Source organism: Zingiber officinale, chromosome 2B, assembly GCF_018446385.1.
Source record: "Zingiber officinale cultivar Zhangliang chromosome 2B, Zo_v1.1, whole genome shotgun sequence".
Taxonomy (NCBI): domain Eukaryota; kingdom Viridiplantae; phylum Streptophyta; class Magnoliopsida; order Zingiberales; family Zingiberaceae; genus Zingiber; species Zingiber officinale.
In genome coordinates, this window is record NC_055989.1 from 14,605,064 (window position 1) to 14,631,924 (window position 26,861).

Below are 26,861 nucleotides of genomic sequence, written 5' to 3' on the forward strand. Positions count from 1 at the left end.
CCACATAAGGTTTCTTTATAGATATTTTATAGCCTTTAGTGATTAAATAACTTTGATTTATTTGCATAGTTTTGCTATTTTATTGATACCCACCTACCTTTAACAAGTTGCTCTTATCTAAAATTTGTGCCATTAACCCTTAGTAGACCATGAGTGATTCTATACTGTTTGTTTTGCATAAAATCTGCAATTTCAGCACAAACCTGTTAGCTTGGTATTTTAGAGTATTTCGTTGTCAGTTAATTGTCTTTGTTTCTCTAATGAAGAACCTTATATTTGTACTTAATCCTTCTATACTTCAAATCATCATGGGTCTTAGCTGGTCCAGATGATAAACTTGTTGGTTTATTTAAGTCTCTTTTCATTATTATATCCTCACAGAAGTAAAATAGAATTTTTCACTATTAGGCATTGTACATTAATTCTCTCCACGTTAGGCCTGATATTGAATCATATCAGGCCCACGTTGGGCCTGATATGATTCAATATCAGGTCCACATTGGGTCTGATATGATACATATCAGGTCCAACATGGAGATTTTTACCAGTTTTACCTTATTATATTTTAACACTTTTGATAAGCCAAAATAAACAATGAATAACATATTTGAAGTCCTTGCAATATTAGAAATCCACATGAACTGAAATGAGTACAATCTGAGGTCTCTAGGTCCATCAGTAGATTTTGACCAAAACTCACTAATGGACTCAAAGAGCTCCGATTGCACTTATTTCAATTCTTGTGGATTGCTAAGATTACAAAGAGTTCAAATTTATTATTCATGATTTTTTTTTGCTTCTCTAAATATATTAAAATATTATTAAAAAAAATAATTAAATCTTAAAAGTTGCATGCATAGAAGATAAGAAAGAGAAGGAGAAAGAAAAATGATAAAAAAAATAAAATAAAATTTGTTAGAAGAGTAAAAAGGAAGTGTATTTGAAAAAAATATATTTTTTAATAAATAGTAAAGTAACATACGTTTTTGATCAATTCAAATTTATAGGTACGTGATTTGATAAATTACCGCTTAAAATAACTTGACTTTCCCAAACAAAAAAATATTTGAGCATGCCCGAGCCTTGTAACTTTAGCAGGGAGTCACTGTACGTTTTTTCCCTTCTCAAGAAACAGACATAAAACTTAGAAGTAATGAAATGATATAGTACGACATTTGAGTTTTCCTAATTTGATGATTCAACCGAGCTGGCAATTAGTGAAAATTGATAAATTCTATGTTATAGAAAGTTCGGAAAGGTGTTCCAACTCGCAAACATTAATCTCTGTTCCTTGAAAAGGATGGTAAAGGGGCACTTTCTTGAGGCCGAAGGATAACTAGGATGCCAAACATCCCAAGCATTGGCAACACTAAAAGCCACTTCAATAGCTTATAGTAATGCATATGGAACGTAAGGGAAAACTCATCGGAGAAGTAAATCCCATTCTTGTCCACCATCTCAACCACTACTGTTCCTGTTGTTCTGACAGGGACTGTCGGAAGCTTGATCCGCTGTTTCCCAGGACGATCGTAGACCTGATTTACAACAATACGCCTCTCTCCTTGGTAATTTCCAGGCACTAACAAAGTTGTCTGAGAGTTCAATAAAGGGTGGAAATAAAATCAATGATTATCCATTGAGTTCTAGATTATAAGAAACAGAGTGAAAATGTCTTACTGTAACATTATAAGGTCCTTGAAACCCTGAAGGCACCCTGTATTTGTCAATGATCTCCATCTCCACCCAGAAGTGTTTACCTTCTTCATCACGGAATGCTCTGGATGCATGGGAAATAAATATACCTTCACGGTGATTGCGAACTGCAACATTGTTTCTACCTTGGTTTGGCAACCTCCATTCCTGCGATGAAGGCCAGAAAATCTCAGTGACACATTGCAAGATGGAGAAGATTAAAAAAGCAACTGCTATAACAAATTTAGTATGAATATCATCATTGCAAACAATGGTTTTTCATTTCCACTCAAATACACATGCTATACAGGATAGGTAATGGATTTCATAATATTAACACAGTTCACACAACTTCCAGATGAAATACAAACAAAAACCCTCCAATTCATGAGAACTATTAAAATTCTGCCAGTAGAATACAATGCAAACTGGAGCACCTTAATAGGATGATGCGGTGAGGGAGTGGAAAAGCAAAAAACATTGCCATTCATGGTTGTCACAATAAGATCAAGGTCATCCCCACCATCAACATTACCAGCCAAGACCATGCTATATCTGTAGATAAAAGAACAATTATAAATAAAAGGTAAGAAAATTATATTATATAATGATTACAAGGTATCATGGTCAATAACATACGAAGTCTCGCCAATGTCAATAACATCTGGACAACCTGTGGCTCCATCAATCAGGTACAAATAGCCATCAAAGGAAGTGGTAACTAGAGTTAACCCTTTGGATTTCTCATTTCGTTTATCGAGATCAACTAAAAGAATCTGACTCATCACTCTTCCATGGGTTCGGTAGGGGAAAGGTCTAACATGTGAACCATCACGGCCACTTAGAACATAGATGTTCCCTGATGCTGTTGGGATCACTATATCAGTGCGACCATCTCCATCAACATCACCAATAGTTGGACTCTGGAATCAAATCTCAAAGTCACTTCAGCAACTGATAAATAAATGTTAATACCTAGTAACATCCTTATGAGACTTGTCACATGTGACTAACACAATTGCTTGCCACAAAAATGGGCATAAATACAGATACAATTCAAGATAAACAGAACTGAAACTGCACATGTATCAGAAGCAGTTAAACAAGAATCGAACTTTTGATAATTCAAAACAGAATGGAACAGATTAGATGTGCAATGAGCCAAGAAGACAGCTTGCCAGCTTTGTAGCTCAAAGTTTCACATTCTCATCGGAATGTATCACAAAAAAACTAAAGTTAGAGCATGGTAGGAAAAGCATTTCACTTTGTCAAAAGTTAATCTCATTATCAATGAAGAGAGAGATATTTGTAGACAATCATTTCACTCTATGGTCTTCCATATAAGTTTGATCAGGTTCGGAATTCTCTCTCTATCTGTCTCTGTTCAAGATAAAGAATATTAAGTATTGCTATTTATCCTAGCATGGAGTATATAACAAATTTGCCATCAAAGTTGCATAAATCTGTACAAGCACATGTAAGGCCATCCTAAGTCATAAATCACATTAAAACTGCATCCAGATATATCATATAAAACATGCCTGTGGAATTAGGCTTTTAAGATGCACTTCCCAAATTTCTTCTCCCTGTGCAGTCCATGCTGCAACATTTCCATGAGCGTCAACGGTCACTATTTCAATTTTGCCATCATCATTAATATCAGCTGCCACAACTGGTGCTTGAATCTCAGCCATCTCGAGAGGAAATTTGTTTCTCACTTTGCCTAACAGAAATTGTTTTAAAAAAAAAAAAGAATCAAGAAATTCAAGCCTTGTACTGGATTCCTATAATTTAAGATTGCATAATTGAATATTTATGTGCATGAGCATAATTACATGTCTTCATGAAAATGAAATACAAACCAAAAGTTTAATCTAGGAAAGTTCAAGAAAACAAAGGCAATAGTTTGGCATGAGACCTAGTCTGTTTCAGTTCAATATTAGTGGCACTGGTCTTGGATGACCAACTCTAATGTCAGCAACTAAACTAAAATCCACCTTTAAGATAGACAACCACAAGGTTTGATCTCATGCAAAATTCCTACTATGTAGAATGATTAATTTTGGAAAACTTTTTCAGGGATATAATTTACTGGCTTCTATTCAGTGAGGTTTGAAATTGTATTGTAAATCTCAACAGATTAACAGGAATCCTTCCCATACAGAAAAAATGCAAGATTTCTTATGATAGAGAAGCTGCAAATTTCCTCAAATATATATTGGGTAAATTGCAGTGAAGATATCACAATTAACAGCATACAGAGAACCCATTGATTTAACAAAGATAATAACTACAAATATAAAATGAAAGAAACTCGGATTACCATGATGATCCAAAATATAAAACAAGCCATAGGAAGTGCCAACAAGAATGTCCAATGTTCCATCACCATCCAAGTCAACCACAGTGGGAGAAGAATAAACATAGGCACGGAAATTTCCCGAATCAACACTTAAATCAAGATCTGCATTCCATTTGACTTGCTTTGTATCAAGGTTAAACACTACAATCCCACTGGCTACATACTTTTCAATGTTGATTCCCCCTAACTCTGCTGAATGTTCCGGATTTTCATAATACCTGCCAACTTATCAATGGTAATGAGAAGGATTCAAATGCATGATAAACCTTAAATAAATGGCATTGACCAAGAAAATCAATGCCTGATGAAACACATTACATTCAAGAACTAAATGATAGTTAAAGCACAATCATATTGTGGGCAGATGAAGAATCAATTAGACAAGCTAATTCTGTTAGAACCGTGACCTAAGACTTGTACAAGTATTCCACATGGTTCATGTGCATTAGGATTGCATCAACAAAAACATAGCAAAGAATGCTACTCACTGCATTCATGTAATAAACTTCCACCAATACTGAGATTTTATTGTAATAATGTGACCTACATAAGATTAATATCTCATATGATAGATGCAGAAAGTATCATACTAATCTGACTTCAGCATCATTTTTCGTTTCTGGAAACAAGAAATGGCTAGGAAATTGATATGATTGGGTAAAGAAGATTTCTTAAAAAATTGCTGAGAAAAATTTTATCAAAAAAAAATTAAGAATATATCCAAAAGAAAATCAGAAGTAGCTTTGAAGATCATTGTTGGCAATTTTTCAAGTAAAAGTACAATCACAGCTGGGAAAAGGACAAATGCTTACTCGCGGTCAAAGAAGTATGAAACAGCCACTACCATTTCTTGAGTACCATCATTATCTATGTCAGCAATTACCTTCATACAAAATACAAAAAAAAATGTGTTTTTTTATCAAATCTATAGAAATTGAAATCCTTTTTCCCCCTGTATGCTCAACACCAATGGAAAATAAATTCAAAAACATCAGTTTGTGGAACTTACTGGAGTGCAAAGTATGTGAGAATCTATGCTTACATAATCTTCTGCTTTCTGATGATTCTCTTCTGTCCAATTTTCATCCCCCCACATTGACTCATCAACATAGTCATCATAGTCATAATTATATTCATCAGCTAACTCATTTGTATCTCTAAGTAAATCAAAAGATGAATCAGCTTCTTCTTCCAGGTCTTGATCATTTTCCACAGTTGCTCCTTGCACTCCAGTATTGTCATCTTCAGAATGTTCATCTTGAGAGCTTTTATTATCAGTTTCTTCAAGGAGCCTTCTTTGAATTCGTGTTTGATTGTCCTCCATAACATTTCCCAATGAAACATTCTGTGTGACTGCGTCATTAAGATTGCTTGACAATCCATTCTTTTCTTTGTCCTCTAGCTTAGATGTATTCATTGAGGGAGTATTCACAATGTTTGGAGAATCAGAATTATTCAACCCATTCATACTCCCATTTATATCTGGATACAAAGCAACAAAAATTTTCTAACTTGATACACAACTCATAATTTCAAAAAAGAACATCAAAAAATATGTGATACTTGGAATATTAGTTTATCCGTTATGCTAAATTTCTCAATGTATGGCATACTTACAAAATTTGATCCGCGAATCCTAATGGCTAATGTAATTATCATAGCAAAGTTATTTAAGACATTTTAAACATGTTGTCAAAAATAAAATGCGGAAAGTTACTAACAAAAGAGCCCACAACATCAGGCACAAACATAATATGGTTGATTGCAGAAGTTTTGTGATCACATACGAGATACTGAATTCATAGCAGAGTTCTCCTGGGCAATTAAATCATCATGAACATCTGGATGTGAACGATCCACTGGGTCTGGATCCAAGCCAACATACCAGTTTTTATGAACTTTTCTTCGAGGTACTTCTAATTTATCCATCATCAGATAGCCAGAAACCCTAGTATAACCACCACATTTATATCAACCTGCACCAAAACACCAAAAAATTGTCGAAGGCACTTACCTGAAAAAATTCACAACTCCATTGTAGGTAGCTAACGCTATTTCTCGTGTACCATCCTTGTCTATATCATATAAGAGAGGGCTAGAATGGACTGTTGATTGGTGGAAAGCAGGCCATCCTGATGAATTTGCATTTTTCACATCAATGAAAACTGAGATGTTATTTTGTGTTCAATAACCTATAAGATATAAAAATTTCCAAATACAAAACTAGATGAAACAAATAATAATGTTAAAGAAATAGGTTCCCTCAGAGTTTCTAGAAGATAAATTGATGATTTAATTAAAAATTCAATTGCATTTAACACTCACTAAGAGAAAATTATCAAATCTAAACATATGAGATGAATCAACACAAAGTACCTGGCATTTTATCACCATCAGGACCTTCGAGTACTTCAAGGTAATGGACAAATGATGGTACCACTATCTCTAGCTTGCCATCACTAGAGTTGCAAGAATACAACAATAAATGAAAGTAAACTTTGCTAAAATAAGAAAAACGACCTGGAAATTCTACATATGCTAATAGAATTAAGCAATAAGTACTGGCAAGATTTGGTTCTAAGATCAGGTTTTGCCTTTACAAGCTGCATATATACAATGAAGCCATGGAAAAAACATCCCAGCTAGCACATATGATTGGTATGTCCCATTGTGGTGCCAGTTTAAATTAGAAGGATATTAACAGTGCACGAGGCAGTAAGTAGGGTAAGGCAAAGCACAATGTCGGAGGCAATAAAAGCCCAGAAAAGACAGATGTCTAGCAATCAGGTACTGTTATTCTTAAAAGTTAAGCCACAAACACCAAAGAAAAATTTAGACTAAACACATGTTACACAAGCATAAACAAGAAACAGACCTTATTCTTTGAATTGACTTCATGGCTAGACCACAGTTAATATTCCTTGAATTTTTATTAGTAAATGTGTAGGAAGTGTTAATGGTTCTAGCTATTCAAAAGGCTTATTTCAGCTTCAATTTGAATTGAAAGAATACATATAATATGGATGCATGCACGGATGGATAGAAAATAAGCCTTATTTTTATTAATTTAACCTTATTTTAATTTACATATTTTTATAGAGAGAGAAGAGTAATTAATTTAACCTTATTTCAAATTCTATGAATTTGATTGACTGGTTGACATATTCAAACTTATCTCAGCATAAATATTGATGAAGATTAAGAAAAAAGATCCACTCCTACTTTCCAGTAACATCACAACTTTAAAAGTCCCACCACATATGGTTCACTACTACACCCAATTTATACAATTGAGTCAATGATTTATCTTCAATATTTGTTAGGACAACAATTTAACTCACTCACAGCTAGTACAAGAAATTAGGCACAAAATCCAAAGTTTGCGCATCTTCAGCCTTGAATGATGATATGACAAATCCTTTAAACCCAGTGATCCTGTCACTTTGTTTGTTGACATCCTAAATTTATTAACCTTCCCCAAACAAATGCTGTAGCAACATCATATTCTCCACATAGCAGCATTCAGTGGCATGGTATAAGAATTTAGAAAAAATAAATAGCCCAATTTGATCTTGAATTCTTTAAGAATAGATATTCGAAATCCAGAAACTCGTGTAAAATTTCCTAATATGAATTTTCATGTAAGTTGTTTTATAAAATTCATACAAAAACATGCACTTATTCCAGTGAAGCCATGCACAAAAAAGTTAATTAGTTCAGTCTTGTCATGCATCTAAGGATTTGATAGATTGATTGATGGATACCACTTACCTGTTGATATCAGCAATTAGTGGAGTTGCATATATACTGGAGCTAACCTCAGTTTGCCATCTCAGTTCTATATGCTTGGGACATTTGGTATTCAGCAACGCATCTTCATCTCTACAATAAAACAACAAGAAATTGAAACACCCATTAGTACCAACATGCTCAAAGCAGAACCTAGAATTACTTAAAAGGACCTATTTTCTATATTGAGTCATGCATGGCATAGATATACTGTAATTAAGAAACTACCAATACGGGCACTGTCATGTAGCTAGATAAAAATGAATATCATGATTGTTGTTAAGGTTTACTTTGTATGTTGAAAAGTTTAAGGCCGTATTTCTAATATAACTGTATGTTACTATCTAATGGAATAAGGGAAAAATAAGGATCCCTATTTACAAGTTGGTATCAAACCACTCGGTTCTGGTGCCCTTTGCAATGCACAGATCAGAGGAGGCTCTTGTGAAATCAGCTTCACAAGCAAGTTCTCATTATGGACCTGGAAGACACCTAACTGAGCTGTAAGAACTGGTGGAGTTGCAAAAATGGAAGAAGTGATGAGTGCTTCCCTTGTGTCGTGTAGGCACACTTTCATTACAGATCTGTGACTGGTGAGGTGCACCGGCTTCTATCCTGCTTCCTGAAGGCATTGGCTTTCAAGTGCAAACAGTTGCTCCTGGGCGATTGAGAGGAGAGTTATTGTTTGGCTCACCAAATAACTCTGGATCAAAGTAGATGCCTATTCATCCTGAAGATGGTCATGCACGGGATAATTGTTGAAATTACATGGTAAACATTTTCATAGTGGTGGGCGAGGTCAAGGCGGTCACCTAGGAGGAGGACGGAATGATAGTCATGGTTTTGGACAAGTTCACTACTCCAAGCACAATGATAGTCCTTAACAGGTTACTTCCATATCATCAGATGAGATTCAAACTCTTATGGCTAAGTTAGGTTACATTTCTACTGGACCTCCATCCTCTACCACAGTCGAAGTTTCATCCTCCTCTTCGGTGGACAATTCTCATTGCTTAATCAGGTGTCTTGTGTAGCTAATTCCTTGCATAACTTTTCTAGGTTTTCTTGGAATATTGAGTTTATCATCTACTCATATATATGGTTCGTCAAAACTCTTTTGTATCATATGCTCCATGTTCAGGTAGAGAAAAAGTGAGCATAGTTGATGGCTCTTTTTCATCTAAGTCTGGTTATATTACTTTCATCTCTCTAACTCTCACATGTTACTTTCAAGTACAATAAGCAAATACTATTCCAAAATTAGCATTTGGATCTTTCGTTACTTTGATCTTTCACAAATTAAAAGACAAACATAAATAAGATGAAAATAATTAGAGGAAATCAATGACGGGGACAAATATTGTAGAGCTTACAGATGGGGATATCCAGTCATATCGTCAGTTGCTTTGCGGTCGCGGAATTTGTTGGTTCCGTTGGAGGAGGCACCATCCACCGCGAGCGATTGCCGAGCAACCAGGAGCGCTAGGATGAAAAGACCCACAAGGAGCCCCATCGGATCCGGAGTTTTCCCTCCAGGTACTTGATAGAACCCTAACGCCGTAAACTATGGAAGCAAAAGGCGAGAAGAGAGCAAACCGGCGCTGGAAGATGATCAACACGGAGGATCGCCTGGCATCGCCTCCCACCGCCGTCGATAAAAGAGACGATGCAGCGGAATGGAAAAAAACAACAAACCGAGAACTCGCTCGGTCCTTCGTCGGCCGTAGTTCACTTGTCGAAGACCGGAAGTGACCGTTAGATGGGTTGGCTGTGGCTGCTGGGCTGTTGATTGTGGCCCATTTTTGTTACCTTGATAACTCAGGTAAATACAGAGTTACCAATCGATTTAAAATTGAACCGATTGAACATAAAAAATAAAAATAAATTAAATCAATCAAACTTTGTCAAAAATCGAATAAATCCAACCTATTTTATATCAACATTGCTATTGGCCTATTGCTAATATTGGACAATTTAATTCATCATCATCAATCGAGAGTCGAGTCACGATTTAAATTTTTTTGAAATAATACATTAATCAATTTTTAAATTTTAAAACTAAGATTAAAATCAAAATAACTGATTTATTTTTAAAATGGCAATAATAAAATTCTAAATTAAAAATCTCAGCTGCAATACATTATGATCATGTCTAAAAACAATAAAAAAAAATAACTAAGGAGGTAGGTTCTATGTTGATCTCATGAACATTCCACTATAATATGTAACACAAAGAATATTAGTATTTGGTCAGGAAAGGGATCTCCGGCTTTGACCTTCCGACGCTCAAGTCAGTCATTAGAATAGTAGAAAGATGGCGAAGCAACAATGAAAGAACAAGTGCAAATAATAGATGTCACATACCGTCGTCAGTACAAGACCCCCTTTATATAGTGCTACAGTAGGCAACGTGCACGCTCCTCAAGGTGTGTGTACGTTCTCTAAACTGTCCTATGAAAGGACATATCAGAAAAGTGCCTCTGATATCATATTTTAAGAGGGCATGTGACAAGACAATAGAAGTTTTCGTTGTATTATTCATCTATTGATCATGTCCTATTGTCAGTGGCATTACCTCTCAAAGAGATATTAAGAGATATGAGAGGGGTCCACTGTTTGGTTAAGTGGGATAGCCGCTCGATCAGGTACTTTCTTCGTAGTACCTCGGTTCGACAGATTGATTATTGTTTGACCGGACACGAGCTTCAATCGACCCACACTCACTCGGTCAATTGTGTGACATCTAATGTTATGTCTATATGACCTCGTCCGGCCGAGCATTCTACTTTGATGAATTTCCTGGCCGATCGGACCATTAAGCTCGATCGGTAGTTGAAGTTGACCTCCACTCAGTCTACTTTTGATGAGTCCGTTAGTTCTTTAATGTTGATCATTTTGACTTTGATCTCCATATCAGTTAATATCTCTGCCCTTGATCCTTGATCCTTGATCCTTGATCCTACTTGATGGACCCTTCTTATCACTCATTACATTATATAAATTTTCTTCTCATCAAATGATAAATTTAAGAATATTATATTTAAGAATGCTATTCATTTCAATGGATGAAATGGATTTCTACTAATACTTTCTGATTTCGGTGGTTGTTAAAAAAATTTTGTGAATAAAAATATCAGCAGCTTGAGTGGACCTTTGTGAGTACTTCCTTCTTGATTTATCCTGTTGGTTGATCAAAATGATCAACTCGATAAAAATGCCAGTCGCTTGAATTGATTCAATGAAATTAAACCAGGAAGCAGTTTCTCCCCATGCTACTAAATACCCAAATTTATGCCTCTAACGCTTCGCTTCGGTAGGTTACTGGAAAATAAATATTTCTTGCCTGTGGTTGCACAAATAAATATTTAGAATTTGGTTGGCAGCCAGCCAGAGAACGTTGTCCCGTCGGCTATATAAGCACCATCGTCTCCCTGCTCGATCGATATATCGATAGCACCGACGATGGCTTCTCCGGTGTCTTCCGATATGGCCCTGGCCTTCATCCTGCTCTCTCAATTTTTCCTCTTCTTCCCCTACGCTTTAGGTTTGCCCGCCACCTGTTCGACGTAATGGTAAGGTTAATTTAATTTGCTCTGTTGTTGATGGATTACTGCTGCGTATATGTGCGGCGGCTTGGCAGGGGCCGTGACCTGCGAGGAGCTGCCGAAGGATGCGTGCGCTTTTGCCATTTCGTCGGCGGGGAAGCGGTGCCTGCTGGAGAGCATTCAGCGGGGCGGCGGGCCGACGGAGTACCAGTGCAGGACGTCGGAGGTGGAGGTGGAGCGGAGGATGCGGGACTGGGTCGAGACCGACGAGTGCGTGCGGGCGTGCGGCGTCAGCCGCGACGCCGTCGGCCTCTCCTCAGACTCCCTGCTGGAGCACGAGTTCGCCGGGAAGCTCTGTTCCGCCGCGTGCTACCAGAACTGCCCCAACATCGTCGACCTCTACTTCAATCTCGCTGCCGGGGAAGGTGTTGTATATATATATGCATTTTCCGATCATGAAGCCTCAAGAAATCGCGGAATCTGATATTCATTTTGTGAAAATGGCGCAGGAGTTTTTCTACCGGGTCTGTGCGCGGAGCATAAAGTGAATCCTCGGCGAGCCATGGCGGAGCTTCTCAGTTCCGGCGCCTCGCTTGGCGGCGCCGTGGCGCCTGCCCCGACTTCCTATTGATTGCTTCTCCATGCACTATGTCATCAAAATTAACAGTGATTTTCTCATTTATATTTAGATTAATTGTTAAAGTTCAATAGATTATTTTTAAGAACTGTGACGTGGAGGTCATGCCAAGTTTTTAGTTAAAGTTGGATAAACTTATAATAAATCTTAGATTTGAAAATTGTGTAAACGTTTTGATAGATTAATGTATTAGTCTTGGTTTAAGGAAAATGTAATAACTCCATGTTAACATCCACATATAAACCGAGAGCAGAAGATGAACCATTTATATTTACGATCGGATCGTGATCGTGATCCGGTCATAATTAGTTATGATCCCTTTTCAGGTTCATCGTTCCCACCAGGTTATAGCTTGATTCGGAATGGGCGGTCGGAGACTGTCCGGAGGACACCGGTGGTGGATAAGTGGCCAGATTACTGGGTGTCGAGCGAGGGTCTCCTCTGGGCGGCCTCCAACAGCTCACTCCGAACCAAAACTATAATCTGATGGGGATGATAAATCCAAAAAGATATCATAACAAATTACGGTCAATTCGTGACTACAATCCGATCGCAAATATGAGTAGTCCATCCCCTGGACCACAAAAAGTGGTCAAGGAGATCCTGGCTCCATATAAACCAGTGCAAAAAATTAAGGGATCCCCACAAAAAGTGATCAAGAAGATCCTGGCTCCATATAAACCAGTGCAAAAAATTAGGACAGGGATCCTCTAGTCTAGGATCCCTGGACCATTCATGACTCTCTATTCATTTATTGGTTGGATGAACTGAATTCCACCTGTTTAACAGGTGGGGTCTAGTTCATCCAACCAATGAATGGACAGGACCTCTTCTGGTCCAGAAAATTTAGGACCTCTTCTGGTACAGAAAATTCTGGATCAGAGGATCTGGCCTAAAAAAAAAAAAAATTAAAGGGACTTTTTATATTAGAATTTCAAAAGGACATTTTTTTATTTATTATAAAAAAGTTTCCTATTTCACCTTACATATATTTTTTTTAAAATTATATTTATTTTTAACGTAGGTATGCAATTATAATAGCAATTATAACATGATATTTGCTACAATAGATTGCTATTAGTGTTGAGTACTGTTATAACATAATATTAGCTAGTAATGATATGAAATACTCTTATTGTAACAACTATAAATTATAATTGTAATATAATTTATTTGTGTTGTCAAAATTGAAATGTGAATAGTTATAAATTCATAAATAAGAGTGAAAAATAAAATATACTGAATAAGACACCTTTGGATAATAAATAAAAACGGAACATACCTATGACATTCCAATTAAAAGAAATAGCTTTTTTATTGTTGCCTAAACTAGCATGCTAAAATATGACATGTATATCAAGTCACATTTTAAATAGTAATTAAAACAGAGAGCGTGTCGAGCTCAAATTTTTTAGTCCGCTTTTCTATGATCTCCTTTTACTCTCTTTCACAATTGTAATGAGTTTACATTTCCATCTAAATTATAATTTAGATCGAAATAGAAATGCACTCCTCAACAACCCGTTCACTGCCAGTAACCTCCAGGCAGTCTGTGACCATTTGTCCAAATCCAAACTATTTAACCTGGATAATAATATAAACTCAAGAAATGATCACAATTAATCACGACCAAATTCTAATGATCATCCAACAACAATTACGAAGAGGACCAGACAAGAATCATGAAAAAATGGACTAAGGATCCGTGCTCATTAAAACATTTTAAAAAGAAGAGAATAGTTTTAGATTCTTTTAAAAATTTAGAAATATTTTTAAGAAAAACATGTAAATAATTTTACATTGGACAAATTTATATATATTAATATCACATTTAACCATTCACCCTTGGATTTGCTCGTCTAACTGAATGGAAGGAGTGGTCGGAATAAAAGACTCTTGGCGAAGAGGAATCGTGAAAGAGAAAAAGATATTGAAAATATACAGAGAATGGTTTGAATCAGTAGTCAGAAAATGCATAATGCTGAGGAACTTTGAAGCTTTCGACCGAGTTTAAAGCGTTCGTAAAACAGTAGTAGGCAAAAGGGCTGTTGTTGAAATGCAGTAATGGAGAGGTGTCAAACAAATTCTGATGGATTTTCCAACATAGAAAATAAGTATGGCAGGAACTCCTGAAACAAGAACATTACCGGCGACAGCACATCAGATTTCAACAAATGAACTGCAAGTCAGAACATTTTCTTTTACTGCAGGATAAAGAATTGTTGAAGATAGAGACATAATACATATGAACATTCTTGATGCAAGGAGTGAAAGAAGTAACATGCTCAGTTGTCATATGGGGTGTGGAGATAGCTTAGGGCTTCCCTGTCGGCTTCAAGTTGATTAAGTACAGGGTGTTTTCCATGTTGATTGCTTGTATTCCCTGTGTACAGCTGAAGCCTTTGGATGTCCGGGATCATCTAAGCACCGTTTGCTAACGATTCAGAATGATTGTGGTTGGCATCTTCTCCATGCTTCCCATTCATTTGCAGTCTCTGCCTCTGGTTGGGAAGAAAAACAGACATTTGCACTCAAGTCGACAAAAGTAATTTTGTAGGATACTCTGTTAATAATACATTATGATAACTCCATGAGTTAGTAGACAGTTCCTCTTTAATGCATGTAACTTGCAATTCTTATCTACTTGTTCAACAAATCAAGTAAATATTCATGTCGATCATCCTGATGTGTTCAGGTTTAGTTAACAATGCTTTAGTGAGATGGTATATTCAAATTAATATGAAACTAGAGCTAATGAACCACATGATAAAAAAGCAACAAATCACAAATAATATTGTACCCGATCAGCAGCATCAGCTGAATTTCCATTCAATAGTTTGTGGTTCTCTTCTCTGGATTTTCCATCTTTCTCTTTAGCAGTTAGTGGTAGCAATGGTTGTGCACTAGAACGTTCAGGCATTTCTGTAATAAATAAAAGAAAATTCAAATCTCAAAGATGTTGTATAGGATATAATTTTTGAGAAAAATCTCATGCATTATTTACACACACCTGGTAGTTTTTTGTCGATAAAGAATACCACTAAATTGACAGTGTACCTGATAGTAAATAATCAAAAATATCATACAAATGCTACAATTAAAGTACCAAGTTTAAGGAAAATACTGGCATGCAAATCCATCTCACCATGCAACAACTACATCAACAGTGTAATGTTTGCGAGAAGCTACTATAAGTAAACTCTGAATAATAGCAATAACCCAGGCAATGAACTTGATAAACCTGCAGGAATTTAAACAAATTATGACAATTTTTTCCAAAGAAGTAAGCAGCTAAAGATGTGAACCCAATTTAAGGGTAAAATGTACCTTCTAGATCCATATTTATGGTAGGTAAGGACAAAAACAAGCGTAAATATCATGTGGGATGAAAATATGAGATCACCACAACCAAAAAGGACTCCGCGAGGAACTGCAAACAAGTTAAATAATGAAAACTCAAAATTCGAAACTATACCATTTCACTATAATGAGCTAATATCAAAAAAGGATCTCACAGTTAATCAACAGCACTTCGGCTATAGTATCTGGTGGGGGGAGTCTGGCAAGCTTTGATCCCTACGTGGAAAGGAAAACAAGTGTTACAGTGAATCATGACAAGAATTAGTTGATCAGATAAACTGAGACAGAAAATTAGAAATTAGCACAAAATTTTGGAAAAACCTCTCGGCAATGATAGTTAGGACCAGGAAGTTGAGTAGAATAAAACGTAATGATCCTCAAAGTTTGACAAGCCTGAAAAGACCATTGAGCATTTAAAAACCAGAAAAATTGCAAAAAAGAAGCATAGAGCATTACGAAACAAGAATAGTTCAACAAAATCTTACAACGAGAAAAGCTAAAACTCTTCTCCAGAGCAGGACAGTGTAGAAGCGCTTGCTATGATAAACAAAAGGATGAAAAGTCCACTGCAATAGTAAATGCACAGTGGCACATCATCAAATAATCAATAAATGGTATTAATAATAAACTAATAACAGTAACTTGTCAATACAAATAAGAGAGTACAAAGCACAATGCCTGCCCCAAGTTATAGTTTATAACAAGGTGCATAACAGCATATGCAATGGATGCACATGAACACAAATACATCACAAAGAGAAGGAACCAGTGGAAGAGGCAGAGGGAGAGATATAAGTAACAAAAACTGGAAGTGTCTTATTTGATATGAGTAGATATCTAATGCTTCGGAACAACAATCCAAGAGTCACTTACATGAATGATGAGCCCGGTTGCTTACATAATCATGTTTGGAACAGCTAAGAATTAGACAACCCAGTATAGTACATTCAGGTGACATTGAGCTGAGAGAAAAATCAACATTCTAGTTCTTCGTTGATATCCTATGTTTATGGAAAACTGAAAACTAAGATGCAAGTATCCAGCTTCAATACATTGATTGAGGATTATAATTCGATTTTTAAATTTTCCCTCCCTACCATCATTTGGAAATTAAAAGCATCTCTACCACTGTAAACGATGACCATGTGAAATTATGATGCCATAATTAGACGATAAGTGTCATGAGAATAAAATAATTATAGAACATGAGCAAAGTAGAAAAAGCATATGACACAAAAAGATGGAAAGTCTGCAAATCATGAAACTACCATGGCATTTTTTGGCATTAGCTTTTAACGAGTTTTATATTTGAGTTTGAACTAACTTTGGCATTTCTGCTGTTAATAGTTACTCATTTCTTAGTTCAATGCATCAATTAGAAAAATCATAAGACAACAATGACAAAAAGATGGAGGTGGACAAAGTTAACTTACATAATAGAACTCTATGTTTTTCCAAACAAAACTGTGATTGCAGAAAACAGTCATAAAACAACAGATAGACAAATCATACCACTACAAAAGACAAAAAGATGAAGGTGAATAGACTTTCACTGAGGTAGCCACGTTCTTTCCCAAGTTCCTAGAAATATAAAGCAAAATATAAGGAAAAAATCTCAGATGCCCCCTAAAATCTTACTGGCATTCAATTTTCTAGATCACAGTTAATCCCAGTAAGTAGAACACACCGGAAGGAGCATAAAGCCAAGATCTTGAAGAGTTGGACCAGGTCGATGTAGATAATGAACTCCTCGTGCAGATAGCCCATGAATATACTGGAGACAAGGTATTCTTGCATGATTAATCAACAGAATTTCTAAGTTAAGAATTAAGTAAATAATGCTGACAAAATTATTGCTAACAAAACTTAGCAAATGGTCATAATTAAAAGCACAGCACAAATTTCAACAATTACAAAATATTTGACTAAATAACTTGTCAAGTATTAAAAAGAGAAGTAATCCCTTTCTCCAATCATTATTCCAAGCATATGTAGTCGCTAATAGCTCTATTAGATGCTAAGAGAAACATAATAATAAAAAAATTGATCAATTAACTAGTGTAAGTTTATACTGCCAAACCTATAGATAAGTACATAACTTATAGATTTTTTTGTCTGAACTATAAGCTAATAAGATGTTCAAGAATTATTGATTACTTTTGCATGGGGTATTTTGTGGTTAACTGTTAGTTTATCCATTTCAAATGTTCCTACTGTCATATACAAGACAAAAAATTTCAAATATTATGACCACATAGATAAGTAAAATGATGCATCGACAATAAATCATTCTAAAACATTTGATATGGACAGAGACATCAGTTGAAATAATGAAAGTGGATTTTTCATTCGAGAAAAGGATAGACGAAATTCATAATCAACCTTACAAACTAAAAGTTTTTCCATGATCAAAAACAACTAAAGTACTTCTGAACGGGAAGTTGTGTGTGCCACTTTTCTCTTTAGTCCTCAAAAAGCATTCCAGAATAACCCTACAAAAAGCACAACTCTACAAAATAATGAGTTTTGAGGAGAAGTATCATCAACATACCTGGAAAATCAGTCCTGCGAGCAGAAGTTTCCACTTCTCCATAAGAAGTTGAAGTTCCACAGATGTTTCCATGTAAATCTTCCTCCATAGCTGCAACAGGAAACCCATAACCCATATCAAAAAGCGTTAAGAATTAAAATAAGTAAAAAAAGGAAAATCAGAAGATTAACCAAAACAGATGAATCCTGTGAAAGAAAAAGAAAAAGGAACACCTTGGAAGACTCGCGAGCAATGTACATCGTCATCACTGATAACCAGAGGCCCATTCACTCCCATACTCCTTCACCATCCACCCTCCTTTCTTTTCCACATGGCCCCTCTTCGTTCCTCTGTAGTCAACCCGACCGATCGGAGCACGCAGATAAAAAAAAAACAAAACCTTATTCACCGGACGGAGACCGAATTCGCACTCCGTCAGTCCAAATCCCAAAGGCGACCTCGATCTGAAACAAACAAAGAAAACAGAATCCTGATTAAAAAAAAAACTATTTCTATGATTCCCCTGCGCTAACAAATACCTACGAGATTATGTAATTTGTCGTTGAGAAGTGATCAGGGTTAAATAAGAATGAAAAATTGAGAATCCCAGATTCCCCCCTCTCCCTTCTCCTCGCCTCGTAAAAACGCGGCCTTCACACGGATCTCCGGCGACTAGGAGAGGAGACCAAGGGGAGCAGAGAAAAAGGACCGCCACCGAAGGTCAAGAACAGATTTAAGAATTAATAGAAAGCAGAGAAGAGAGAGAGAGACGCTACTCTTTTACCCCTTCTTGTCTAACAAAATTATTTAATCATAAAAATGGAATTTCTTAATACGATTCGAGTCATATTTAATTCTTCAGGGGCGTAACTGAAAACAGGCTGTCGCACTGCCCGATCCGCTGCCCGCCGGAAACAGACTGGGCCCCGCGGTGGTGGCCCGCGCCCACTGGACGAGAGGGAGAGGGAGAGGGAGAGTGAGGGGGCGTCAGGATCCAGGTCACGTTGGCTGTCACCTCGTGGCTTGCACTCAAAACTTCGACCCACCCCCGCCCGTTACCAAACAGCACGACGCGCAGCTGGAAAACGGCCGCCCTCGCGCTACGCTCGTGCTACTGCTGGTTCCGCGCGACGCGGCGAGCCACGTGAGGGCTCAGACCGTTGCGAGCCGCGCGTAACGGAAGAGGCAAGTTGATGTGGGAATCCGCTGCCTGCGCGTCTGCTGCGCTGTTGCTTGCGCGTGTTCGAATTGTCAACGTCTCCGCTGGCCTGCGCACTGCGCAGCACAGGAGGCTGTCTGGAGCGGGACAGGGCGGATAGCAGAGAGGGAATCGGAGGGAGACGAAGATAAAGCAGAGGAAAGGAGAGAATATCGAGAAAAGTTTGGGCGTGCTCGACCAGTCCCATGCAGCTTTATAAAATACACAAGCACCGTTCGAGTGAAACAGAGGGTCACTAGATTGTGTTGGTTAGCTAGAGAGATTTCGGGTCAGAAAGTCAAAGCATAGGAAGCTTTGAATCGATCGAAAAGAAAAGAGCGTAGGACGGCCGAGGGCGGCTTCTGTAATCGATGCAAACAAATTTTATTGGAACGATCGGCAGCAAAAGCAAATTCTATTGAATAAGAAAATATGGACATTAAAATATTCTCAGTCGAAGAAACACTGAGTCCAACTTGACAAAGGACGAGCTTCTGGTCAACCCGAACTAAATCTTAACATAACAAAAAAACACCTAAACCAAAAATCTCTAACGTGAATCTATTATTTTTTGGATCGATTCCGGTTGATTTATCTAATCGGATTCAATTTTAACACCTAGAGGTTGAAGATGCTCATCCACACTTATTTCCTTATCGAAAATATATAATTTAAAGTAACAAATTACTTTACTTAAACTGTTTCATTATTAAAATGTATAATTTAAAATAAAAAATATTTTATTAAATTTAAATATTTTCTTCTTATATCAATTTTTTAATTTTTTTCTTTCCTCTATAATATTTAAAGAATGTAATTCATAATCAAATTTAAAATAAAATTTTTAATAGGATAACTGATGTGACTCTCATAATGTTGACTTGGAAGAAAATGGTTTGGATTGATTAGGTTGATTTTAATATAAATTTTTTTCATAATAATATTAAATATTTTTTAAAATGTTTTTTTTTAAATATTTTATTTTATTTGTTTAGATTTATTTTTTAGTAATTCTAAAAAAATTAAAATAGATATATGAACAAAAAAGATATTTAACACCAGACGCCCTCACATATTTTTTATTTTATTTTATTTTTTTGAATGAGTAACATCAACCATGTTGGTTCATCAAATAATTTAAGGTTAATGACCCTTCAAATCCACAAATCAAAACACTACAATTCTCCATACCTCTAGACCATGAATGCCTATATAAGCAGTGTTCAAAACTATTTGATAATCTTTCATATATATATATATATATATATATATATATGAAAAGATGATATTACTTATCTCAAACGGTCCAGTATTATTAGCTTAACGGTTAAATATAGACACGCCGAACAAGTCCTCATATAGGAGGACATTTTTCATGACTTCACCGTTATTCAATCCTTATCTCATGCTGTAAAGCTCGTTATTCAACCCTTATCTCATGCTGCAAATCCATGATATGATTATCAGCTCAACTACGTCTTATTCATTCCTTATCTTAAGTTGTATATCTATAATATGATTACTAGCTCGGCTAAGGCTTTAGAACTGATAACCTTTTATAGCACCTATACAAAAATTAATACAAAGTTGTACATCCTACACTCCCAAGTCCATATTATCGCGATGACAATGACAATTACAAGATAAATATCATCAATGCTTTTTTTTGTTTAGCATAAGTGCTCAGTTGTCTTCTAAGTATCCTGGTTTAATTCCCAGCATAGAGATTTTTTTTTTTCTAAATAAAACTTACAACTAAGAGATGTTGAACTTATGAACCATCTGCCGACTCTCAAAGTCTCAATTGCACAGAAAGCCGAGTGAATAATTAACAGACCAAGAATTAGAGTATACAAAAGTAAATGCATAGCATGAAGATGGAACGTAATTTCTTCTGTTTTTTTACCCATGCACCTAATTAAACTATGACAAGTCAATGTATACAAATAGTGGCTAATCCAAGCAGGATCAGAAAAAATGTCATAAAGCATGTTTCCTCATTAACTTACCTCCTCCACCCACAATGATTCAGAGACAACTACGCTCTCCCGACAGGAGACAGAGGGGGGCAGTGAAGTTGATAACTAGTGGGAGGAGATCTTTTATCTGGCAGTGACAACTTTCTTAACGCAGCAGAATGAATGGCAGGGCCCAACAGTGCAGAGCTGCTAAGCAAATTGCAAAAGCTTGAATACAAGAAATGAAAGACGAGATCATGTGGAAGGCGTGATGAGCATTTGCCCGTGATCCGCCCTGAGAAAAGCCACACCATTATTTGAAAAAAGGTGGAGCAACTTTTTTCAAGTCTAACAACAATTGATCCAACAACGGAAACAAATTGGATATTAGAGGAGCATATGTACCTGAAGGAACAGCTTTAGTCGACCACACTGTTCCCCAGTGTTGAGGTTTGGACAGTCCCTCGGTCACATTTTCCTCCTGGTTTCCATCTTTGGATCATAGGTGGAGGTTTGCCATCAATTGACGGACCATGAACTCCACTTGGAAGTCGAATTACCATAATGCATAGATCTGAGTTACTACTGTCCCGATCACCTTGCAGTCTTACTTCTCTCTTCAAAAGAATCACTGAGGTTGCTGGGGTGCAGCACAGAATCACAACTTTCTGGCGTTTCTTCAGGAACCTTGAAGAATGAGCACAAGTAGATGAAATGGTGTTGGTTCAGCACCATACACAACACAAACTCTCCTGTGAAATAATGATTTTTTAGGTCATGATTCTTCGTTCTGGAAATATTCATCCTACCAATGATATTATTAGATACCAACCAGTGTTTATTACTCCTTTTTCCCATATTAGCCCAGGCATCAATCTTCTAAACTTCATTAAGACTAAATATTGTACAAGTGCACTCGGAATCATACTTGTGTGCATGCTGCAAGAGTATCACCATGTGAGGATGAGAACATAAACAAAGGCACTCCATTTTTCCAGGAAATTTGAAGAATAGCTTTCCAAATCTTAGCATCATGATTGTCATTGTGAGTAATCTTTGTTTTCAACAGGATTCGTCATTTGAAGTATATGTTGTTTTTCAGACATCAGAACTGTTTCATTTTCATATATAAAATAACTCTGAGCAGGTGAAGAGGAAATTAGGCATCAGCAAAGGGTTAAATACCATCCTCAATGGATTCCACCTCACTTTATAACTTGACATCCACTGTTTTCAGCTTTACGGGAGAGGAACCATCCTTTAAACATCACATCCACTGTTTTTTTTTCTTCTTTACCTGCAAGGATTAAAAAATGCTGGAGACTATTTTGAGAAATTTGCTTCTGGCTACCAATTTGGGTTTTTGATTTTTCAGTTGAGATCTCAGTCTCAGCTTGCAAAGTATTAGATGCTCTGCTGAGACTGACACAAGGGAAAGGACATGAGCTGGAAAGGCAAGGAGATTCATCAATGAATTTGTCATCCACAAAATGGAAAATTGAAATTTCACAATTATTTCCTTCCATTAAAATGGTGTCATCAAAATAAGACTCAAAACGGTTCCTCGCATAGATGATTGTGTATGTTGCTGCCATGATGTAGCTGCCACAAACAATATGTTAAACCTTGATTATGAGGATAATCTTGGAACTCCTTTCCAATTTGCAATCTAGTGGCTTGAATCTCTGTGGTATCATGTGTGGCAGCTGAAGTATTATAGAGAAGATTGGAAGTTGGAGCTGAAGTTCCACAATCCGAATGCATGGACAAACTCAGCCCATGCGGTTTTCAATTCTGAACAGGACTCATTGTATATATATGACTATCAGCAGCATGTTTATTAGAATCATTCAATTGTTCAAAATGTTCATCCACAGTTAGCTGTTTCATTTCGAGATTAAGAGAACCAAAGCTTTCAGATTTGAGACAAGCTTTTCCTCTAGTGTGTTGTGCGGATGTGTCAAATGTATAAAGCACTGGAGACTTGTTCTTGATTGATTTGGGTCTATTGGTTCCTTCATGAACCACACATTTCTGATGATACTTCAGTCTCTCGAGCAATCCCCAATCAATGACGCCAGATTGGAAAGCCTCAGCCAGGATATTATCAGCTTCCTCCAAATTCTGACTGATCGGCATGAATTTCAACTGCTCCTCTTCAATAATAGTTGGCTTGATTTCAAATGATACTCTGATAGAACCGAACTGGAACTGAAACGTGAGTGGCAATCTGAGCCTCTTGTAGCTGCAAGCTATTTGGTTTCTATAAGCTCTTGCTCTTCCAAATTGGCAGTTTTAATTCCTTTGCGAGAGTACATGGCTGCACTAGAGGGAAAATCTCCCCACAGTACATGACTTTTGGTAATAGAGAGGATTGACAGCTAGTTGAAAATTTTCTGACATGGGCTGCAGATTTACTTCCCATTTTTTCTTGATCATCCTTTTCATAGGCTAGAAATTTAGATGGCATGACTCAACTCTGCTTTGTAACTATCGTCTTCTCTGCTTTGTAACTAGAAGTTTTTACTATATGTTCACCAGCTACCTCGGCGTCGGCGGGTAGTGCCGTACCCTCTTTCTCTCTCTCTCTCTCTCTCTCTAAAGGCGTGCTCCTTTGTGGGCCGCTTTGATCACATGCAACCCTAATTGCCTAATCGGGCTTCAACTCGAAAACCCTAATTCCGAATGTCCCACGCGAACGCGATCACGATCGAAATAAAAAATCTTCAAGGAAATAATACAGAACAGCACCAAAGCAATCGAATATGAGAAAAGGAGAGCGCAGACGCACTACGGAGCCATGGCCAGCCGAATCCGAAGCGACGGACAACCGAAGAACAAACAACGACCACCAAGTCGACCAGAGGGTCGCCATCCGCCGCCTCTTCGAGTCGAATAAGAAGCCTTCTGGATCGGAGAGGGTCGAGGAACGCAAGCTGCGGATGGACGAACGGAGAAGGGAATGATAGCGCGGTCGGTGGCTGGCGGAGGAGTCAATTGAGGGGAGCTGCTTCGAAGATTGAAGCCAATAAAAGACAGAGGAGGGAGGGGGGCGACGGGACTCGGCGGATCGATTAAAATTTCGTTCAATGTCTTAAAATTATAGTTAAGACATTGTTGTCCAGCTAATCATTAGTTTTGCGGGTTAAGAATTAAGATGATGGTCTCCTTTCAAATCAAAATTCCCTTAGTTTTTAAAATTTTATTTCTGGTTAAGTAGATGCTCGGTTTTAAAACAAATTTCACCTTTTGTGATGCAAAAGATGATAATACTCATCGCTCTTTCATTATTCACCTCCTACCTTGTAAGTTAGAATAATTTATTCTTTAAGGAATGACCTAGGAGATTTTCTAAGAAAATCAACCCATGAAATTCTACCATATGATTATTGATACGGTGCATAAAGGTGGATCCGATAAGGTTAAACAGTCAGAAGTCAAGAGGACGTGACAGTTAGAAGTTAAGAAGACGTGACAGTTAGAAGTTAAAAAGACGTGACAGTTGATAGTCAAAAGAAGGAGCAAGTTATACCGTCTTACATCATCAGTCGTATAATTCCAAGTCAGTCACAAGTAGGGCAGGTCCTCAGATCTGATGCGTGAGACAAAGCTTGGACTAGTTCCTAACCTGTCCTTGACTGATCGGACTTCTCCAACTCGGGTCGTGTAGACAGGCCTGATATATTCACTAAGACAACTCCCGGCCAGCCCTTCAGCGATCAAGGCGTGAAAGATGGGTCCCTCGCCATAGTCTCAAATAAAGCCCGGGCGGGTTGCCACGGCTCATCCTCCGCATCAAGACTCAAGCTGGGTGGTACATCTGAACGGTCATCCCGAGCTGTCTATAGCTAAAACTCGGGTGGTACAAAAAGCGCTAAGCGACAACAATGTAAGGGAATCGTAACCTCTTGTCAAAGAATAACTATCATACGTCAGGAAATATTCTCATGGTCGGCTATCACCTGTGAATGGAACCTTCCTTCCACTAATAGGAGGCCACCGTACATTCTCTTTCACCTGACAGGCTCTGACACCCGACATTCTCTGATAATCGGCATACTCTGAAGGTATGTAGCGTCATATAAAAAGGGAAGTCCTCTTCCTTAGCTAGGTATGCGCATATATACACTCGTCTTCAACAATTCTTTTTCCATCGTACATTGTTCTTCTGGGAAAAAGGACCTAACTTGAGCATCGGAGGGCCTCTACCGGAGACTTTTTCCATGGTTTCTGATCTCTAATGTTCTGGGTGCTTGTCTGAGTGTGTGCAAAGTTCGCTTACCATCAATTCTGGTACTATAGATTAGGGAGTTCCACGTGAGGGTTGACTTTTCGATCATGTATACACCGGGTGCACCAAAGTCGCCTCTCCGTCAAACACCAACGCCATCTCCGGTGGCCTCCGTCTGACTCAGATTCCGGACAAGATCAATTTGGCGTCGTTTGTGGAAATCTCCTTCACATGTTCTGGAACATGACGATGGAGGACACTGGCAAGATCAACGTCATCATGACAACCAGAGAGTACGAACTGTTCAAGAAAGCTAAGAGGTGAGCGGCTTTCGAAAGGCACACCACTGCTTCAAAATCACACAAGATGCCTGCAGTTTCAAAGGACCAGACCCACGCCTCAGACAAAGAGTCTAAGAGGAAATAGCTAGAGGATTTCTCCCGAGCTTTCTATCGCGACCCTTGCCAGAGTATTACAACAAAAAAGAGTAACACCAGGCCTCCACAATTGAAAGTTCCCCACCCAGAGATTCTAAGAAGGGCAAGGCCAAAGTCGTCAGGGAAGAGCCGAGGGAGTTGCCCGAGGAATTGCAAGTACCCTTCTCTTTGAGGGTGCTTGAGGAGAAATTGTCGAAGGGGTATAAGCCCCCAGCCATCGGAGAATATGACGGTAGTAAGGATCCAGAAGATCACATTCGCAAATTTCGGAATGTTGCACTGTTGCACAAGTACAATGGCGCTATTAAGTGTCAGGTGTTTTTAAACACTCTGTCTGGCTCGACACAAAAGTGGTTCGACGGATTGGCTGTCGAATCCATCACCTACTTTCAGGACTTCAAGAACACTTTCCTGCACCATTTCTATTGGACGTTGCATCAGTTGCAATGTTAGGAAGATGAAGGGATGCCCATTCACCTTCATCTTCCTCCATTGAATGCCATCAAAGCATCGGTTTGTAACCGATGCTTGCTTCCTATTTATACTGGTGTCCAAGAGCAATCGGAGAGAGTGAGTGCGATGGTGATCAGCGTGCATAGTGGAGGCGACGGTGGGCAAAGTGAACATCCTATGGTCGGGATTTGATTCATGAAAAATTTGAGGAGGTTCCAAACGGTGATCTTCTCGGCGACAGCAGTAGCGTCTTCGTCGACATCTTCTTCGATTTCTTCTCAGGAGATCACTGTGAGTATTTACAGTTTTATTTCATGTTTGATTTATGCTGTCAAAAAGACAACAATGGTATTGGAGCATTTTTAAAAGCATGAATATCAATGCGCGGAACTGAGAAATTGCGACGTTGCGATTTCACTCAATCTCTACGAGAATCGGCATCCCAAAGTCGCGATTTCCACCTGGCTACTTGGAAATCGTGTAGTCCTCGACGGCATAAAGTCGCGGCAGAGGAGCACCGACGACCGTGTTTAAATACCGGTGAAAGTCGACCGAGGGAAGCCTCGCGTTTGTCGCGAGATAGAAGATGAACAGTGCTATTTGACGACACCATTTTTTTTCCTGTTTTAATTAATTACTCAATCGATTCATTCATTTGAATCGATTGAT

At 37.7% G+C, this 26,861-nt stretch overlaps 3 protein-coding genes and 1 long non-coding RNA gene across 6 annotated transcripts; 1 reads left to right on the plus strand and 3 right to left on the minus strand.

The window, feature by feature from the left end:
* Nucleotides 1–1,214: 1,214 nt before the first annotated feature.
* On the minus strand, nt 1,215–9,579 carry LOC122045363 (protein DEFECTIVE IN EXINE FORMATION 1-like). The gene is made up of 13 exons (XM_042605555.1): nt 9,217–9,579; nt 7,826–7,936; nt 6,431–6,513; nt 6,069–6,186; nt 5,842–6,002; nt 5,064–5,536; nt 4,867–4,937; nt 4,016–4,272; nt 3,234–3,415; nt 2,332–2,615; nt 2,130–2,247; nt 1,678–1,860; nt 1,215–1,592 (listed from the first exon to the last, which is right to left on the minus strand). Exons 1-13 carry the CDS (start codon nt 9,354–9,356, stop codon nt 1,278–1,280), a joined length of 2,496 nt encoding a protein of 831 aa, XP_042461489.1. The 5' UTR covers nt 9,357–9,579; the 3' UTR covers nt 1,215–1,277.
* A 1,408-nt stretch (nt 9,580–10,987) lies between these two features.
* Nucleotides 10,988–12,138, plus strand: LOC122049003. The gene is made up of 4 exons (XM_042610505.1): nt 10,988–11,156; nt 11,227–11,387; nt 11,484–11,813; nt 11,898–12,138. Exons 2-4 carry the CDS (start codon nt 11,306–11,308, stop codon nt 12,017–12,019), a joined length of 534 nt encoding a protein of 177 aa, XP_042466439.1. The 5' UTR covers nt 10,988–11,156; nt 11,227–11,305; the 3' UTR covers nt 12,020–12,138.
* Nucleotides 12,139–14,155: 2,017 nt separating this feature from the next.
* LOC122045364 (phosphatidylinositol:ceramide inositolphosphotransferase-like) lies at nt 14,156–18,679 on the minus strand. 3 transcript variants are annotated; one of them, XM_042605559.1, is made up of 13 exons: nt 18,459–18,679; nt 18,149–18,379; nt 17,768–18,026; nt 17,073–17,159; nt 16,898–16,966; nt 15,871–15,951; nt 15,707–15,778; nt 15,541–15,601; nt 15,353–15,455; nt 15,171–15,266; nt 15,036–15,082; nt 14,826–14,947; nt 14,156–14,526 (listed from the first exon to the last, which is right to left on the minus strand). In XM_042605559.1, exons 3-13 carry the CDS (start codon nt 17,789–17,791, stop codon nt 14,446–14,448), a joined length of 843 nt encoding a protein of 280 aa, XP_042461493.1. In that variant the 5' UTR covers nt 17,792–18,026; nt 18,149–18,379; nt 18,459–18,679; the 3' UTR covers nt 14,156–14,445. The 3 variants fall into 3 exon arrangements, with proteins under 3 accessions (XP_042461493.1, XP_042461490.1, XP_042461492.1); XM_042605556.1 differs by having other exon boundaries at nt 17,937–18,026; nt 18,459–18,674; XM_042605558.1 differs by having other exon boundaries at nt 17,937–18,026; nt 18,455–18,674.
* A 2,312-nt stretch (nt 18,680–20,991) lies between these two features.
* On the minus strand, nt 20,992–24,167 carry LOC122045366. Its single transcript, XR_006129975.1, has 2 exons — nt 21,477–24,167; nt 20,992–21,366 (listed from the first exon to the last, which is right to left on the minus strand). It is a non-coding gene; the product is annotated as an uncharacterized LOC122045366 (long non-coding RNA).
* Nucleotides 24,168–26,861: the final 2,694 nt, after the last annotated feature.

Bases quoted from the DNA above. Each gene is read 5' to 3' on its own strand.
- LOC122045363 (XM_042605555.1), bottom strand. From the start codon at position 9,356: ATGGGGCTCCTTGTGGGTCTTTTCATCCTAGCGCTCCTGGTTGCTCGG. The intron at 4,938-5,063 runs GTAAGTTCCACA...TTTTGTATGAAG, and splicing joins CTCACATACTTTGCACTCCA to GTAATTGCTGACATAGATAA. The intron at 3,416-4,015 runs GTAATCCGAGTT...AATTTCTGTTAG, and splicing joins TTATATTTTGGATCATCATG to GCAAAGTGAGAAACAAATTT.
- LOC122049003 (XM_042610505.1), top strand. From the start codon at position 11,306: ATGGCTTCTCCGGTGTCTTCCGATATGGCCCTGGCCTTCATCCTGCTC. The intron at 11,388-11,483 runs GTTTGCCCGCCA...GCGGCTTGGCAG, and splicing joins CTTCTTCCCCTACGCTTTAG to GGGCCGTGACCTGCGAGGAG. The intron at 11,814-11,897 runs GTGTTGTATATA...AAAATGGCGCAG, and splicing joins CAATCTCGCTGCCGGGGAAG to GAGTTTTTCTACCGGGTCTG.
- LOC122045364 (XM_042605556.1), bottom strand. From the start codon at position 18,202: ATGGGCCTCTGGTTATCAGTGATGACGATGTACATTGCTCGCGAGTCT. The intron at 15,952-16,897 runs GTATGATTTGTC...TTACTATTGCAG, and splicing joins TCTTTTTGTCTTTTGTAGTG to TGGACTTTTCATCCTTTTGT. The intron at 15,456-15,540 runs GTGAGATCCTTT...ACTTGTTTGCAG, and splicing joins CGAAGTGCTGTTGATTAACT to TTCCTCGCGGAGTCCTTTTT.